Source organism: Mycetomoellerius zeteki, unplaced genomic scaffold, assembly GCF_001594055.1.
Source record: "Mycetomoellerius zeteki isolate Tzet28-1 unplaced genomic scaffold, Tzet1.0 scaffold481, whole genome shotgun sequence".
NCBI classification, from domain to species: Eukaryota; Metazoa; Arthropoda; class Insecta; order Hymenoptera; family Formicidae; genus Mycetomoellerius; species Mycetomoellerius zeteki.
In genome coordinates, this window is record NW_017257481.1 from 572,292 (window position 1) to 589,317 (window position 17,026).

Here is a 17,026-nt window from a genome sequence, read left to right on the forward strand (position 1 = left end):
ATAATTATATATGTATATAGATATGTAATTTATATTTTGCATTTAATGTTTTTATATCTATATATAGATATATATATACATAAAATCTATACAGATATCTGTATAATTTATTATAATACATATTATGTATTATTTTAATGTCATGAAGAGGTTTAGAATATCTATACAGTAAAAAAAATTATGTATTTGTGTTGAAAACGGTCCACTCATGTTCTTGTTAATAGTTTATATTGAATTTTGTAACATATTCGAATGTTAATTTAACATAATATGATTATATTATTTAAAGATTTTGAATGAAATTGATATTTAACGTTTCTTAGTTGAAGTGACATAATTTATGAGTAAGTCGAACAAGTAACAAAAATAATGTGTTTTAAAACGTAAATTCTAAGACGAATGAATGAAATACGTGTTAATTTAACATATCATAAATGCTAATTCTTTGAAAAAAATGCTTCCATGGTTGTTCACAAACTGTGTTGATAAAATAATTTTTTTTGTATTTATTCTCTTACATAATATTTGTATAATCTTCTAACATATTCATCTTGTGTTAAATTAACCCAAAAATTTGAGTGAACTGTTTGGGACATGCGATTTATGTTAAATTCGGCACATTTTTTCCAACAGTAAAATGGATCATTAAAGCAATTTTTTATAATTTATTACTATATGATTTTTGTATTAACTTTTGCTAAAAATAATGTTCTGTTATTTTCTCTTGTATCGAATAAATTTTATTTGATAATTGTAAATAATGTTTAACAATTATAAGATAAAATTTACTAGACATTAGAAAAAATAACGAAATAATATTTTTAGCTAAAATTAATACAAAAATCATGTTATAATAAATTGTAAAAAATTGCTTTGACGATTTATTTTAGGTATTTTAAGCTTTTTCACGATATTTGTAAAATTAAAAAAATATAAACAGAGTGGAATTATTTAAATTTTTAGAATATTTAAAAGAACAAAATTTTAATTACTATTTGAACACAGTAAAATATTTCATTCATAAATTTTAATTCTTTTTACACTATCATATATTGAAGTCAACACCCTTTCAAAAAATTTTTAAATTTTAATATATAACATTTGAAAAATTCTATAGATTTGTAATTTTTTTAGTTAATGTAATAATTTGTATTAGATGTACAAGTATGACTTTACGGATTTTCAATAGATAGCGGTATAGTTATATTGATATTATTTGAAGTTGACAATACTTGAAAGGTGTATACGCAGTTTTAAAACGTAGTACATTTCATTTGACTAAAGTGTAAACAACTATTATTTTTATCGCATTGAAAATGTCAAATTTTGTATCGGAAAGACGCCATTTGCAGAAAATTTTACTTCATTATTTTTTTCTAAAGAAAAGTGCAGCTGAAAGTCATCGTTTGCTTGTGGAATCTTACAAAAAATATGCTCCATCGGTAAGCATGTGTGAAAAATGGTTTAAACGAAGCAATGATTTTGATTTGGATAATAAAGAGCATGAAAAGCCTCTTATGAAGAAATAAAAAATGGCTTGATAACTGGATCGCTTCAAAAGATCCAGACTTATACCAGCGTGGAATCTGTTTGTTGCCTGAAAGATGGGGCAAGTTGTGGCTTCCGATCGAGCATACTTCGAATAAAGTAAGAATGATTTTTATGTTATGTCTAATCAATGCGTTTTTTTTTAATCAAAAAATCTTTAAAATCATGCTTGTACACTTAATATAATTAGTCTTTTATTTAAATAAGATCGCATTTAACTGTGATACATTTTTCCTCACGAAAATATTTTTTTTCTATATTATAATTATATTCATTCTATATTCATCTCTATATATTTTACTCTTAAACTGTTATTTGATACATTTTAATAATAGTAAAATTAAAATGTATATAGTTATATATTTTATTCTGCAACTTGTAATTTCAAGGTTTCTTAGGATTGTTTTCTATACAAAAATCTTGTCATATAATTACAAGATACAAATCGTAAACTTGTTGGTGTGTTAAAGCATTACATAGAAAATACGAATAATGACTGCTCCGATGTTAAACATTGACATGTATATGATACACGAAATAATGTACATGTTATGTATGTAAGAAATATGTTAGTTTAATATAAAGTACGTAATGTGTATAAAGTATAAGTAAAAGTGGCTACACACAAAACACACACACGTATAGTATATATATATATATATTATATATATATTTTGAAATAGTCTTAAATATCAGCACAGATTAACAATTATCATTACATACCATACATATAAAGCCTACACTTTTTTCAATTATAAATTAATGAATTACAATTAACAATATGAAATATTTTTTGTTCTTATTTTGTCATTTTCTTTTGCATTTAAAACGATAGTCTAAGCTACGCGTTACATTTGTGATATAGATTTATGTACAAGTATTCGTACTACTTTTTGTTATTTTTCTTTCTTAAAAACAATGTTTACTAATCTCACACTATTTTTTTTTATACGTCATATTCATAAAATATTAAAAAACAAGAAAATAACATTTTTTAATTTTTATTGAGTAAATCTTTCTCATATATATGTTCAGTGAAATTTTTTTATTTTATGGAACAATTTACTATAAGAGCAAAACAGTACAAAAATAACGTGAAATATTTTAAATAATAAATTTAAGTTTGTCTGTGAATTATGCATACATCGTGAAATATTTGTTATTCAAGATCTGCTGTGCTTTGTCTTGTTGCTGAAATGTAAAAGGACGGTATAATTATCATACAATTGTCATAAAATATTTTATTACGAGAACACATCTATCACTTGTTGAGGATAAGTAATGTTCCTGAATGCGAAAAATCAATGAAATATTAAGTGCCTTGTAAATCAGAAATTTCTTCTAACAATAGTCATGCTTTTATTATAGACTTGTAGATAATCGTCTACAGAAATAAAATCTATTTCAAACCATATTCTGCATTTGTTTTCTAGAATTTTTTCTTTAATATCAATTCTTTAAATACACGTTTGCACTATGTAGATAGCTTGAAACGCATGTCTGTTATCGTTATATTAGATAGTTTTTGAGTAAATCTCAAGTTAGGAAATATATATTAAATTTGTGTTTTAATATAAGGACATGTTTGTTTATAAAGATTACACTTTATAATCGTGAATTTAATGTAACAAAATGATGAACGAAATACAACAGTGTTTCTGCTTTGACGATATGCAATTATCTTTTAGGTTTTGGTATATTGATATGATATCTATTTTATTCAAATAGAAATATTTTATTGTTTTTTTAGGATATTTTTTAGGACAAAAAAATAAAATTTACCATACAAAAAAAACTAAAATAATGAAAATATAGTATGAAGAGGGTTGATAAAGATTATGAAAAGATATTTGTTACATACTTTGTGAGGAATTAAATTAATAACTATATTTGTGATGATATATTTACTGTAATTGCATCAGGATCAATAAAATAAGTTTATTTATTTTCTCAATGTACTGACGAGTATAATAAAAATCAAATACAGTATTACAATTCGTGTATCTTCCCTCCTACATTTGTAATAAAAAAGTTAATAAAACATTCGTGTTTGTGTATCAAATATAAATCATTTCCCCCCCCTTTAAGCCATTCATGATAGATGGATGCAGATGCTAAATAACTTCCCACAGCTTACTAGAGCCACTTGTCAAACAAAAAAGATTTTAATGATATTTCCTAGCAAAGACACGAAACATGTGTCATTCATATCTGAATAATATATCAAATATGTCAATAAAAATGAGAAAGAGGAAGTGTAAAGATGGTCACTCTCCTTTTCTTTTTATAATATATTACAAATGATTGAATAGAAAGAGATATAGATCGTCTTCGCGTTCTATTTCTCATTTTTATCGACCAATTTTACATACTTTGATTTCTAGAGCTATATAAACGATACTGCATATATATATATATATATATGCATGCAGGGTTGAAAGTTACTTTGTAAAAATAACTAGTTACAGTTACAGTTTCTTTCTTTCAAAAGTAACTAGTTACAGTTCCAAGTTACCGAGACTAAAAATTAACTCGTTACAGTTACTTTTCTATTATCACGACAGAACAATATGAGTGACATCGATGTTATTAGGGCTATTAAAGAAAAAAATAATTTACGTTTACAATACAATTTTATTAAAAAATTCCTTTAATTTCGCGGAAATATACGTGAGATAATTCAAATAACGGACGAAATAATAAAATACTCTTTCTGGGCTGCGTTTCAAAACATAGGATGTATTCCACTTACGTCTACAACGCTCGTATCATTTTATCCTTGTTACAGATATTAAACAATGAAATAATACATGCGAGTGTTGCGAATGTTAAGTGAAACGCACCCTTAGCGCTACAAATGCTTCAAAGCATTTGATTGACCAATCGAAAGAAAGAATTTTACAAACTGACTAATCAAAAAATACTTCGAAGCATTTGTAACATCAAGTGGACCGTAGCCTTAATTAGTATTCAGATTTTAACCAATCACGTTAAATTGATAAATAAGTTTAAAATGCAAAGTAACTGTAAAAGTAACTGTTAAATTAGTTACTAGTTATTGGAAAAAATATAACTAAGTTAAGTTACAGTTATAGATAAAAAAAAGGAACTAAGTTACTGAAAAAAGTAATTGTAACTTAATTACAAGTAACTAGTTACTTCCTAACTCTGTATATACGACACGAAATTTAATTAGGAAAATATTCCACTATAATAGAAATAAAGTATCCCAAATATAAATTTAATCTTAAGATAATCCATGAATAAATTGTGATATCGTCTCATCTTTCGGATAAAAAATTAAACACAATAAATAAATTTTAAAAATAAAGCTTCATCTTCCAGAGTATAAATTGAATACTAAAATATTTTGGTACCATAAAAATTGCAACTATAATGAAATTAGACAAAAGCTAAGCTTCATATTAAAACGGTTTATTTTCAGAAGATCAAGACTCAATAAGGGCTATAATGTCATCGAAGAAATCACTTGATACATAAAAAAATTAAAATATTGTTATGTCAATTATCAAAGAGGTCAATATTGCGCAACATCTTGATTATATCTTAAGAAAAGAGTCGATTATTTATTTAAAAATATAATTATTTAAGATACAGATAAGATAGAGATAAGTTCTAGTAAAATATGTATTATATTCGATCCAAAGCTTCTAACATTATGACGCTGTTGCCACGAATTACCTATAAATATACAATTTATTTTGATAAATACTGATACTAAATAATAATATAAAAATATTCTATTTTATACACACACATATAATCAGCTTCCATAAAAATAAATATAAAATCACAACAAAACTTACCACCATTCCTATATTATTTTTAGTACCGTCCTTGCATTCTTCTACACTTTCATCTATGACCATGTTCATAAACGGATCGAAACCTCTCAATATTCCAACAACACGTCGGCCCCCATTCAACTTTACTGCAAGATATTTCGAGTAAAATTAAAATAAAGAACAAAATATTTATATTACTTTCTATATATGCTAAAGTACTTCTTGTATGTCTTATAATAAAACTATAAAATGGTTTTAATTGTATATGCTTGCAATTAGTCTTCTTACAAATATTTTATATAACAAAAATAAAGTTTATATTTATTTTATAAAATACAAAAAAGGATATTCAAAAAATATTTCTTTACGTAAGAAGTTATTTTTCACCAAAGAAATCATTAACGTTCTACAAGAGTGACTACAACAAACTTAACCTTTCAACAAGGTTATTTCTCAAATATCTCAATCTTTTTCTTGGAGATATACTTAACTTTGACTTACACACAGTATATATTTGCATTGTTACTTACGGGATAATCTTTTATCCATATATCTGAAAAAAGTACAGAAACATTAATATGGAAATATAATGTATTAAAAAGTGTGAAGAATAATAATATCGATAGCGAGACCGCAACGCTTATGAAAAAAATATACTTCACTTTTTAAGCTCTGGTGGATGTGCTTTACTCATTTTCGGTTATAGTAACAGAACCTTCAAATATCTGAGTACTGATAAGATATTCGCAAAAATTGTGGAAAATTGTGCAACAATCAGCAATAACTTTGTTTGTTGACTACGTTTACCGGTAATGCTAACCTAGCCAAACTATGCCAGCCGGTAGATGCCACTATTGGTGCGTTGGGGGTAAAGTCACTAGATTTATAAATCTAGTGACTTTAGTTGGGGGTAGAGTCCCTAGAAGTAGAGAATCTGGACATTCAGCAGAAGTGCTCTCAAAATGGCGACGAATATGTGTGTGTACTCTAGGTTGTGTTCGCTTTGGCGATCACAACGCTTTAAGCGTTGTTTCCTTGTTATTTATTAAATATTAAACAAGGATAATTGATGTTCACAGCGCTGCAAGCGACAAAGCGACCGTAGCCATAATGTGTGTGTGTGTTTTGATTGGCTGCTGCATGATGTAACATGGTTTTTTTATTAATACACATCAATTTGTGATAAGTAATATATAATATCCCTAAATCAATATAAAAATTAAATAAGTATTATAATATTTTTGATATGTCTATTTATAATTATTTGCAACGCTCTGAAAGTTTTCTAACCTTTTTTTAAGTAAAAAAAACAATAATGGGTGCATTCAGCGGACTCAACAGTTGAGTGAGCGCTTGTTGTTATGGTGTATTCTTTTAGCTTATCCAATCAGAATTTTAGATCTAAAAGGATACATCAATAGCAGCGAGCGCTCATTCAACTGTTGAGTCTGCTGAATGCGCTCAATAACACGGTTCAACTTTCTACCTTTTTCATACAATGCGAAGAGAAAACGAGAAAAGATGAACCGAGATGCAAGAAATGCGAGAAGTTCAATTAAAAATAAAAAGCCTTATAGTTCATGTTATGTGTACTATAGATTTTTAATAGTGGTAGTGAATTTTAGAACACAGTGTATATTACATACATTGCATCGTATGTATACAGGGTGCTTCCGATACCTACACACAGTAAGTTGGGTTGCCTTCCGGCAGGGGCATGCTCATCCGCAGGGATCTGCTTATCGGCATGGTAATGCAGAATAAAATTAGATCACAAAAGACAAGAGAAATTGAATTTTATATTCTGATATAGTGTAATGACGACAATTATTTTTGTTTAATATAAAATTTTCTCTCGCTTAAGTATAACTCTCGATTGTACTACAAATTGTATTATGTAATTCGTGCGATTTTTATATACTTCCACATTTAATATAGTTTGAGTAATTAATAATTTAATTAATTTTTCATTTTCGTGCATCTTTCGTAATATGATCCGTATAAAAAATTGAGCGTAACTTTGGAACTATTAATTGTTCGGTAATAAAAAAAATATTTCTTTTTTTTATTAACCTCTAGTTCATTCCATTGACTCTAATCGTATCTTACAGACACCGTAATAAAAGATTCAGCCCTTTTATCTGCTCTGAATTTATTTCGCAATGATGACGAATTGACCTGATATTTATTTCTAAAAGTCAATCGGATAAAAGTCAATAGAATTTGAATTAAATTTTACATAACATTATCTTAAAGCTTATTAAATTCCATTCAAAATGATCTATTATTTTTTTTAATTTTGCCCATAGACTTCTAGCATTTAATGAACTCGATATAATATCTCATATAATAGGGGCCTTTCTTCTATATGTACATGTATATAAGTATATGTATATGTTTCGTATAACATAAACATAACAGAAACTATATTTCTCATAACATTTGTCAATTATATAGTAACTATTTTAGTATTTATAGAAGATAATACGCAACACTTACAGTTTATTATATAAGATTACATAAATGTAATTGGCGTTTGATATTAATACAAATGAAAGAAAAGATTGGAAATAAACATTATATTGTATATAATGATGTTATGACTCCAAGTACGAATGCATAAACTATAATCTTTTCTAAATGTAGCACATACAGTATTATTTTTAAATATTTTTTAAAATAATTATTTTTTTCTTAAATATTATTTTGTATTGATGCATAAATATGAGTTAATGGAAACTGTTAAAACTGTATCATTTATTTCTATTGAAAATATTTCAATCAAAGGTAAGGAATATCATAATAGTAGCAAAGGAAAAAAAACGACGTTATTCAGTCAGTGCTTATAAAGGTATAAAAAAAACACAGAAAACAATATCTCTGTCCATACGATTTATGGGATCGTAACTTTATTTCCTTTTCTACAACATTGGTACAACATGAAATGAGCGTGTCGCTCTTCGAGATAATTGTCGATGAAGCGTCTCTGCGTTTTCTTACATGTCACAATTGCGCGATCCCGAACATCACAACGCACGATATTTGCGTATTCTCGTCTCGTCGGATACATCTCCGTTATTGTGTCATCGCGCCGTGATGCGAGACGCTATCGGTACAAAATGCAAGTACGCATGTGTTTATAAAAGTAGAACATCAACGTCACTTCGCAAGAAACGATATTTCCCCTGGTACATTTCGAAATGATCACCACGCAGATAATGAACACTCGACAGTTCCTCGTTAATGAATGAAAAATAAAAGAACATTCAAGAGAAGAGGTTGACGTCAAGATTGAGCTTAGAAAAATTTCGAGGAAGATCTTTTATGGATTGACGATGAATGAATTTTTCGTGCGGTGTAAATAGAATTATGCTATACGAAAAACAAGACGTGTCATTTAAGGTTTTTAATAGAGACTGTATTTCGATATTAAAAGCGTTTCATTATCTTTAAAAAGGAATAAATATATAATTTCTCCTCGCGACGTTGTAAAAAAAATTATTTGGTAACATTTAAACATTCCAAAAGACGTGTGAAACAGGGAAGATCTTTGTGGCGTTTCTTAATTGTTTCTTTGGTCTGCATAATGTATTATATCACGGTGTGACATTTAGAATTATAATATTTTATCGATATATCATATGCGCGTCCAACAACGTATACATCAGAGTTCAACAACGTACATGAAAGCGATAGAAATGAAGGCTTCGTAATCTCTATCTTACATTTAAATAACGTTGTTCGCTCCTTTCGTCTTTCTAAATCTTGTTAACCGATAAGCTGAGAAACGGACATCGAAGAGAACGTTAGCTGCATCGATTTACTTCGATTTAGTTCATCAAAGGCGCGATTTTCAATTCACAATTAAAAATCATTTTGGAAGTATGTGAACATCATATAGAAGTATTATTATAATTCAACTAACGACATAAAGGAAGAGTTTGTCTACCGATTTTCTATTGTTGTAGCGAAGCGCAAAGAAGCCCCGCGAATCTACAATACAAAGATACTAGCACATCGATTCGAATTAATCGGCTAATTTCATATGGAATGCCATGATATAAATGTCTCAATACACGCACTTCGAAAAACGACATATCGAGAGCTATTATATGTAACGTCTATAAAATTGTCGATGAAGGTACAACTGGACCCAGCATCCGAGACATTCTTCGCCTAACGATTGAAACACTAAGTACAAGATGCATACTTTTTTTAACGAGGTTTCCAAAAACTTCGTTTACGCAACTCACTGTCTGTAGTGAGGAATCTTTACATTTATATTAAACATGTGCAAAATTCTAAGATGGAACGGATTGGCACAGCGAGTCGTGAGAGAACGACTCGCGAATGTTTTTTGTCCGTATAGATATTTTTTCATACAGACACAACAACTTTGCTTAATTATTAGTAAGTTTCTCGCTCGTCTGTATCCTGTAGCCTCTAGGTGGATATCGGCTTATTTTCTGTATATAAATATATAAAGAACGTATTCCGATATGTTCTTACGAAGAGGTACATTCAAAATAAAATCCCCTTTTCTCAAGAAGTGTCTGCTTCAAGATATGTCTGTTCGCGTTGCTTGAAATCCCCCAAAATTTTAAAATGAGATAAATATATATTCGGACTTTGAAGAGAGAGAGAGAGAGAGAGAAGATACTGACAATGAGTACAAAAAGTGCAAGCAACGCAAACAAGCCTAATGACTTATGTAAAATATGACACTTTTTGAGAAACTATTGCTATTGATTTACAAGTAGTTCACCCTTTAACAGAGTCCATGATTCCTTAATCCTTCGATTCTGCAAATCGATTTCCTCCGGCAGGATTATCATTCTTATGTTACAATAAACAGTGTACATCTCAATTTGCATAGTTAAAAAAAAATTAAGTATAACGCGCGCGAAGTAATCTTAGAGATAATTAGGATGTCAGTTGCACTTGAGACGCACGTCGATTGTGGCGGCGATAAGTACAATAATTAATGAATTTAACGAGTAGCGCAACAAGAACAACCCATAAGGTACGTTAAATATCTAAAACTCTATATCGCGGAACACTTACGTTACATTTATGATACACGGTGTCACTACAGATTTTGCATCTCGTAGAATTCTAATACGAGAAAGACGGCACGATATGCCGATAATAAATATACGAAATCTTTGGTCGTATGCGAACGAAGGCAGTCAGAGGGACTTTTGTAGCGCGTTTAAAAATAATACTTTGGCAAAAGTAAGGAAACTCTCGACTTTTGATTGGATTTAAAATAACAACAAGATGTAGATGTAAAACTTGGACATCAATAAAGTGCGATTTGTCAAATTATTTAATTAACAATCCACGAAGTAGCGAAAGACGTTTAAAAGAGGCCTGACGTAACGTAGGACGTCTTTTAAATATCTTTGATTTTTTAGACATGTCATACGGAGTTCTAGGCAACCCCTGGATTATTGCATACAGTATATTAAGGACACGCAGCTTGCAATTTTAAATACAGCGTTTGACTCGCGCTTTCTTGCAAGTTCTTTTGTCGATTACGCTAGTGGAATGGTTATAGTATTCGGATTTTACGATAATGTTCGATGGATCGGATTAATATACCGTCACGACGAAAACGTGCCAAATGCTTTACAATTCGTCATCGTTTATTCATTTTATTTTATCGACATAGCGTTTAACCCTTTTGATACCAAAGTTTAGAAAAAATAAATTTTAGAATAAAACATCTTGTCTTATTATGAATAATTCTTGGAACACATTTTCAAATGACTTTAAAGTGTAATATAAAAAAAATTAATTAGTATATTATATTTTCTTTCTAATAAAATGCCCCGATACAAAATTATAGGTATATATATTGTTTTCGGTATCATTATTTCTTTCTCATTCACAGTAGAAATGTATTGTGTCTCTCTAAGTTGATTAAGTGGTACTGAAAGAGTTAAACAACTCTAAATGACTAATCCTCGATTTTTTTACACACGATGTGATTGACGTTATTGTGGGCGATAAACGCCATCCAGAAGTGCAATATCAAACCATCGTCTCCCGAAAGATCTTCACTGACGAGTCCGCATGCTTAGTATGCACGTATCTCGTTATCGTCCTGACCGCGTTGTTGTTATTGTTGGTAACGCCGTTGAGTAGTTCGCCACTCCTCAGCCCGGACTTCGCTTCCGTTTGCATTTCCCTCGCTGTTTCTGCAGCCAGGAACGACAATATCCTTCTAAGCGACAACTGTTATCATGCATTGTCGTGAAATAAGAAACTCAAATGACGTCAAAATCTGAAGTTTCATAATGCTACTTGAATCAATTTCGCGGATGACTTGAACCGAAATAATTTCTACGTTCTTTTATTTAAAAAAAAAAAGCTGTTAATACATAATTTTTTTTTATTGTCGAGAGAGACAATAAAATTATTTCGGAATTCAATCTCATTTCAATGCCAGGAAGATAATCCTTATTGTTGTTTCGCGTAAGGAAATACACGAAACGACAATAAAAATTACTAAAACTACACAGATACATCTCTTTCAATGTGCAACAAACAATTATGATTAGACACCAAGTGTGCAAATAATGGTCAGGTATGCAAGAAACCTGCGCATTAAAGGCGCGTATGTTCATATTTCTACATACTACGTGAACTCCTCGTATACTGAATATGTTAGGATATTTGGTTAATAACACTGCACTCGAGACGCAGCAACGCAGATCGCAGAAATAAGCGCTTTTCTATTGTGTATGTACTGGTATGTACGAACCTTACCGTGTCACTTTTCTCGAACGATCGCGTCACGGCCCGCCGCAACATTGGCGATTACAAATTACGAGATTACAATATTAAGTACGTTACAAAATTATAAAAGAGCGTGAAAGACTTTTAATAACTGTGGCATTAAGAGAAAAGTAAGCGATAATATGAAAGATAAAGAATAAGCAGGAATATACTGCTGAATATTATAAAAGGACATATAAATAGATCGGATTTTTGTAAAAAGTTGTTATCAATTGTTTACATGTGAAATATAAATGTAATAATATTCTAAGAAAATATCGAAAGGTCTAATGCGTCGTCTACAATATGCGAAGTAAGCTTGGTTTAAGAAGTAAGAAATTGATCAATCACAGTCGATTGTGAAAAGAATAATCGACTGTGATTGATCAATTTCTTACTCTTATTTTTTAAACCAAGCTTACTAAGCTTACTTCGCATATTGTAGACGACGCATAAGGCCCGATTACACCAACGTTACTTTGATATCAAGCCAGGTTTAAACTCTCTCTGTCTCTTTTTCGGCTTTAAAACGAGATAGTTTTCAGTTTCGCTTAAAGTCAAAGTAACGTTGTGCAACCGGGCCTTAGTGTAGCACAAGACAAGAGAATAATATATTGTTATGTATGCTTTCAAATTTTTTTTTCGTCCTCGGATCTGCCGTACTACGTTCCACGATTAAAATTTGCAGCTGCAGCGGTTATTGGAAGTGCGCAACGTGCGGAAAATTAAATGAGAATAAACACACGTTGTGTGAAGCAATAATCGATAAGAGTATAACCTCGAGATAAAAGGGAAGTGCAGCAAAATCGCCATTCAACAACAATAGCACATGTATAGGCGCTCGTATCATACAATAAGACAAATATGTTGTGTTAGCCAGTTGTTCCACATGTCTCTAATCTAAGGAAAAATTCGTTTTATTCAATCTTAAAATAAAGATTTTCGTTAATAACCTGTATTTTCTATTAATTAATAAATAATACAGTGAATGTGTGGACACAAAAAGGGAAATTTTTATAAAGTCTTATTTTTAGAAAATAAATACTAATTAACAATTTACTAACAATGAATACCTTCTATCCTAATATAAACAAAAAGTTTTACGAAAATAATCACATTTATGATTTTAAAAGTTATATTTCTCAACTGTAATACTTTTTATGGCTCTAAATAATTTTTTATTTTTTTTCACTTATTATTAAGAAAATATATTTTAATTATTATACATTTTTTTAGAAAAAATGATTTTGAAAAATATACAATCTATTTTATTTTTTGTTAATAAATTGCTAATTAATGTTTACTTTCTAAAAATAAGATTTTTTTTTTAATCTGTCCTGTAAGAATTTTTCCACTTATTGTATGTGATAATAAATATATAATAAATGATATATAACTGACAAGTATTCTGCCGCATTTTATTTGTTATTATTGTCACGATTCATCATTGATATTCAAGACGGTTTCCGTACAAACTTTGTATAATATAGACATTCCACATATATTCGATGCAAAAAAAATTTCCAAAAAAAAAGACGAGCAGATTGCCTTATTTGTTATCTTTTTGAAAGTATCAAATATTTATCCAACCACAGTTTTCTTTCTCCTCACGATTGCCGTGTGCGCGAGATAGATAAAGAGAAGTATAACTCTTCGTTGAATTTAGAGTTATTGTTTAATCGCATTTTTGTACGGGAGAAACTGAATCTGGAGGAAAAAAATAAGAAAACAATGTTCACGTGTATGAAAAATAAATTTATATTTATAAAATGGGGCAAATATTGTATAGGTCTCGTTGACAAACTATTTACACTCGAACGAGAGGAATTCGAGATACATCTTAAATCAGACTACGATAGAAAATAAAACAAAAATGCAGTGCAACAGAGTCGGAATCTGAGTTCGACTCCACAGATTCGTCGTTTTAAAACTAATATGGCAAATCTCTCGGAAACGATTGATACCGGATGTTCAGACAATTGTCCTAAATATGCATAGATTTTCCGGGCAGATCCGCCTCTTGGGATCGTTTTGGCGAAGGGAAGAGGTATAACGTTAAGTCACAATTGTCGTATCCCGCCTACGTGGCAAGAATTCAAGCGAAACAGATCGCGATTATATATATATATTACATATAATATATATATTATAATATTTATATTATATATAATATACTATATTATAATACATATATTATATATAATATACTGTATATAATGAAATATTAAAGTTGTCTATCGCTGAATTACTTGCCATGCATCCTTCCCGAAAAAAATTTCGTCCGCTCGATGATGTATAATGTAGATATTCTCCGTGCTTTTCATCGAAGAAGTATCACGGGTGAAGCATCAATAAACTGAGGTGTACTGAGTGATTTATTATACATGGAGTAATGCACGCTAACGTCACAAGTAAGCTCGAACAAAGAGATGGCACGAAATGCGAAATGCCAAATGAGGTGAATTCATTCGAAAGATAGGATTAATCTAAAAGTGTAAAGGAGTTAGATTAACAATACGAAATGATTGTTAGAATAATATGAACAAATCATCATTGTTAGATTAAATGAGCCTTAATTCCTGAGAAAATTGTGGTTAAAGTCAAGATTTGGTACGAAATTGTACAATAAGTACTAGAACCCTGCAGAAAGATGGTGTAATTGAGACGTGCGTATATTTTTTCTCTCACGACCGTTGCGACTGATGGAATTCGGAATCCCTCTTGCAGTAAGAACTTGTTTTTAAGTAACTGTTATATATATATATATATATCTGTGTATGTATATACGTATGTGTGTAGTAATTTAAAAAAATTTTTAATTTTTTACTATAAAATTCAAACATTGCCATACAATGTTGTGGATAAAAATTAAAGTACAATTTATAAATTACACATCAATTTAATTACATTGAATTATTTAAGCACTAAAAATCCTGCTTAACCGTTTAGAGCCTTTATTTCCTATTCCTATTTATTGTATATTCATATTACCGTCTTAAAAGATACTTTTACTTAATGTCGTTTATACATCGGTTTATTTTCATCATCGCGGAAATTTTCATTGTACATATGAATGTTCTTCTGATCTCCCTAAAAATTAACAATAGATAAAAATAGATTGCTCACATAAGATATGACAAATAATAAATTAAAAATCTAAAATATGTTACTCATTATATATACAGGATGTTAGTTAAGTATGTTGCCATATTCAACAAAGCGATTCTTTGGTTTATTTCAAGTAAAAAAGTCCATATAAACATGTGTCCTAAACGGCTTAGTTTCCGAAATAAAAAAATTTAAACGTGTAGTAATAATCTGTTTATTTGAAAGAAATACAGCTTGAACTAGTCAAAAACAGAAAAACAAAAACAGGCTTCAGTTCTTCTGATGAAATAAAATAATTAGATGAATTGTTGGAAAATATTCACCTTGCGCCATGATACATCCATCGAGCCTTCTTCTCAAAGATTGATGTACACGCTCAAAAATCAGAACTGAAGTCTATTTTTAATTTTGTGACTTTGACTTTGACTTTGTCACTTTGGTAACATACTTAACTAACATCCAGTATATATATATATATATCATTATATATATTAATAAACAAATATATATATATTGTACACTTTTGCTTTAAAAAAATGAAACTTTATTAAATTGTACAATATAATAGTTACTTAAAAAAAAGTTGATACTACAAAGGGATACAACATCGATCACGATGACCGTGGACGAAAAATGATACGCGCGCCTCAGCATTCTCAGCAGTCTCAATCAAGCAGACTTCCTGCTTATCGTTGCAAGGTTCTAATATTTATCGTACAGCTCGGATTTCTAACTTTAACTTACAATTTTCTCAGAAACTAAGATTCATTCATTCTAACCATTGTACACTCAATTCCCCCTTTCGAATGAACTATGATTCATTCGATAGAGGTGTGCAAAAATAATTTTGCTTTCCCAGAAATGTGTATATACAATATACAAGTAAATGAAATAATACTACATATATATAAATATATGTATATACATATATTATTTTAAAGATTCTTAATATTGTTTTTTATTATTTTAATTATGGGATATACTAAAAAAACAGACAAGAAAAATCGTGTTAATAGATATATAAAGATAGTTTTAATAAAGACGCTGTCAACAGATTCAGGAAGCTGTGGTCGCATTGAATTTGTACATAGATGTACAATTCAATGAATCTATGCTTCGATAGCCTGTGACTTTGGTCGCCTGTATGCTATGCACGCTTGCTAGGCACGCTAAAGAATTTGGCATTTCGCATTTTGTGCTATCTTCTTAAGCTCGAACTTTCATCTGTTTTCGAAGTCAGAAAACTTTCGAGGAATCCCCTTTACGTCCATTCCGGTTCATGTAATGCATAATATCTTCTCGTAGTCTCTCTAGTTAAAACTTTGTTACGAATGGCACGTTTGCTCATACATAACTCTGGATAGCTAACGCTTCTCTGAAACTTTCCCCCAGATGATTAATTATAATATAACGATAAAAACAAACAACCCCCATCGTCATCACTCTTGCGCAATCGACATCTCCGTCACATAAATTAATATCTTCTCACTTAACAAGAGCTAACAATAAATTTAGCTTTGGCAGTAGAGTCCACTTAATCCACGTGCTCGTAAAGAAAATCTAGCAAATAGATCTCTTCTTGGCAAGGATGCAGTACGTATGGCGATAAAAAAAAAAGGAAAAAAAACATACAAGTTTTATGATATCGACGTGAATCCTTTTTTGTTTCATTATAAACAAAAGTAATATGTACGCGAAATATTAGACGGCATAGACGATACAATGGCAATACTATTCAATTACAAGAAAAGAGATGATTACATAATAAATAAAATCTACCA

The 17,026-nt window shown here is 29.6% G+C and overlaps 1 protein-coding gene across 1 annotated transcript; it reads right to left on the bottom strand.

Annotated features, from left to right (window-relative positions):
* Positions 1-5,150: 5,150 nt before the first annotated feature.
* SNRPG (small nuclear ribonucleoprotein G) lies at positions 5,151-6,181 on the bottom strand. Its single transcript, XM_018455475.1, has 4 exons — positions 6,017-6,181; positions 5,885-5,907; positions 5,376-5,500; positions 5,151-5,250 (listed from the first exon to the last, which is right to left on the bottom strand). Exons 1-4 carry the CDS (start codon positions 6,046-6,048, stop codon positions 5,200-5,202), a joined length of 231 nt encoding a protein of 76 aa, XP_018310977.1. The 5' UTR covers positions 6,049-6,181; the 3' UTR covers positions 5,151-5,199.
* Between the last annotated feature and the right edge of the window lie 10,845 nt (positions 6,182-17,026).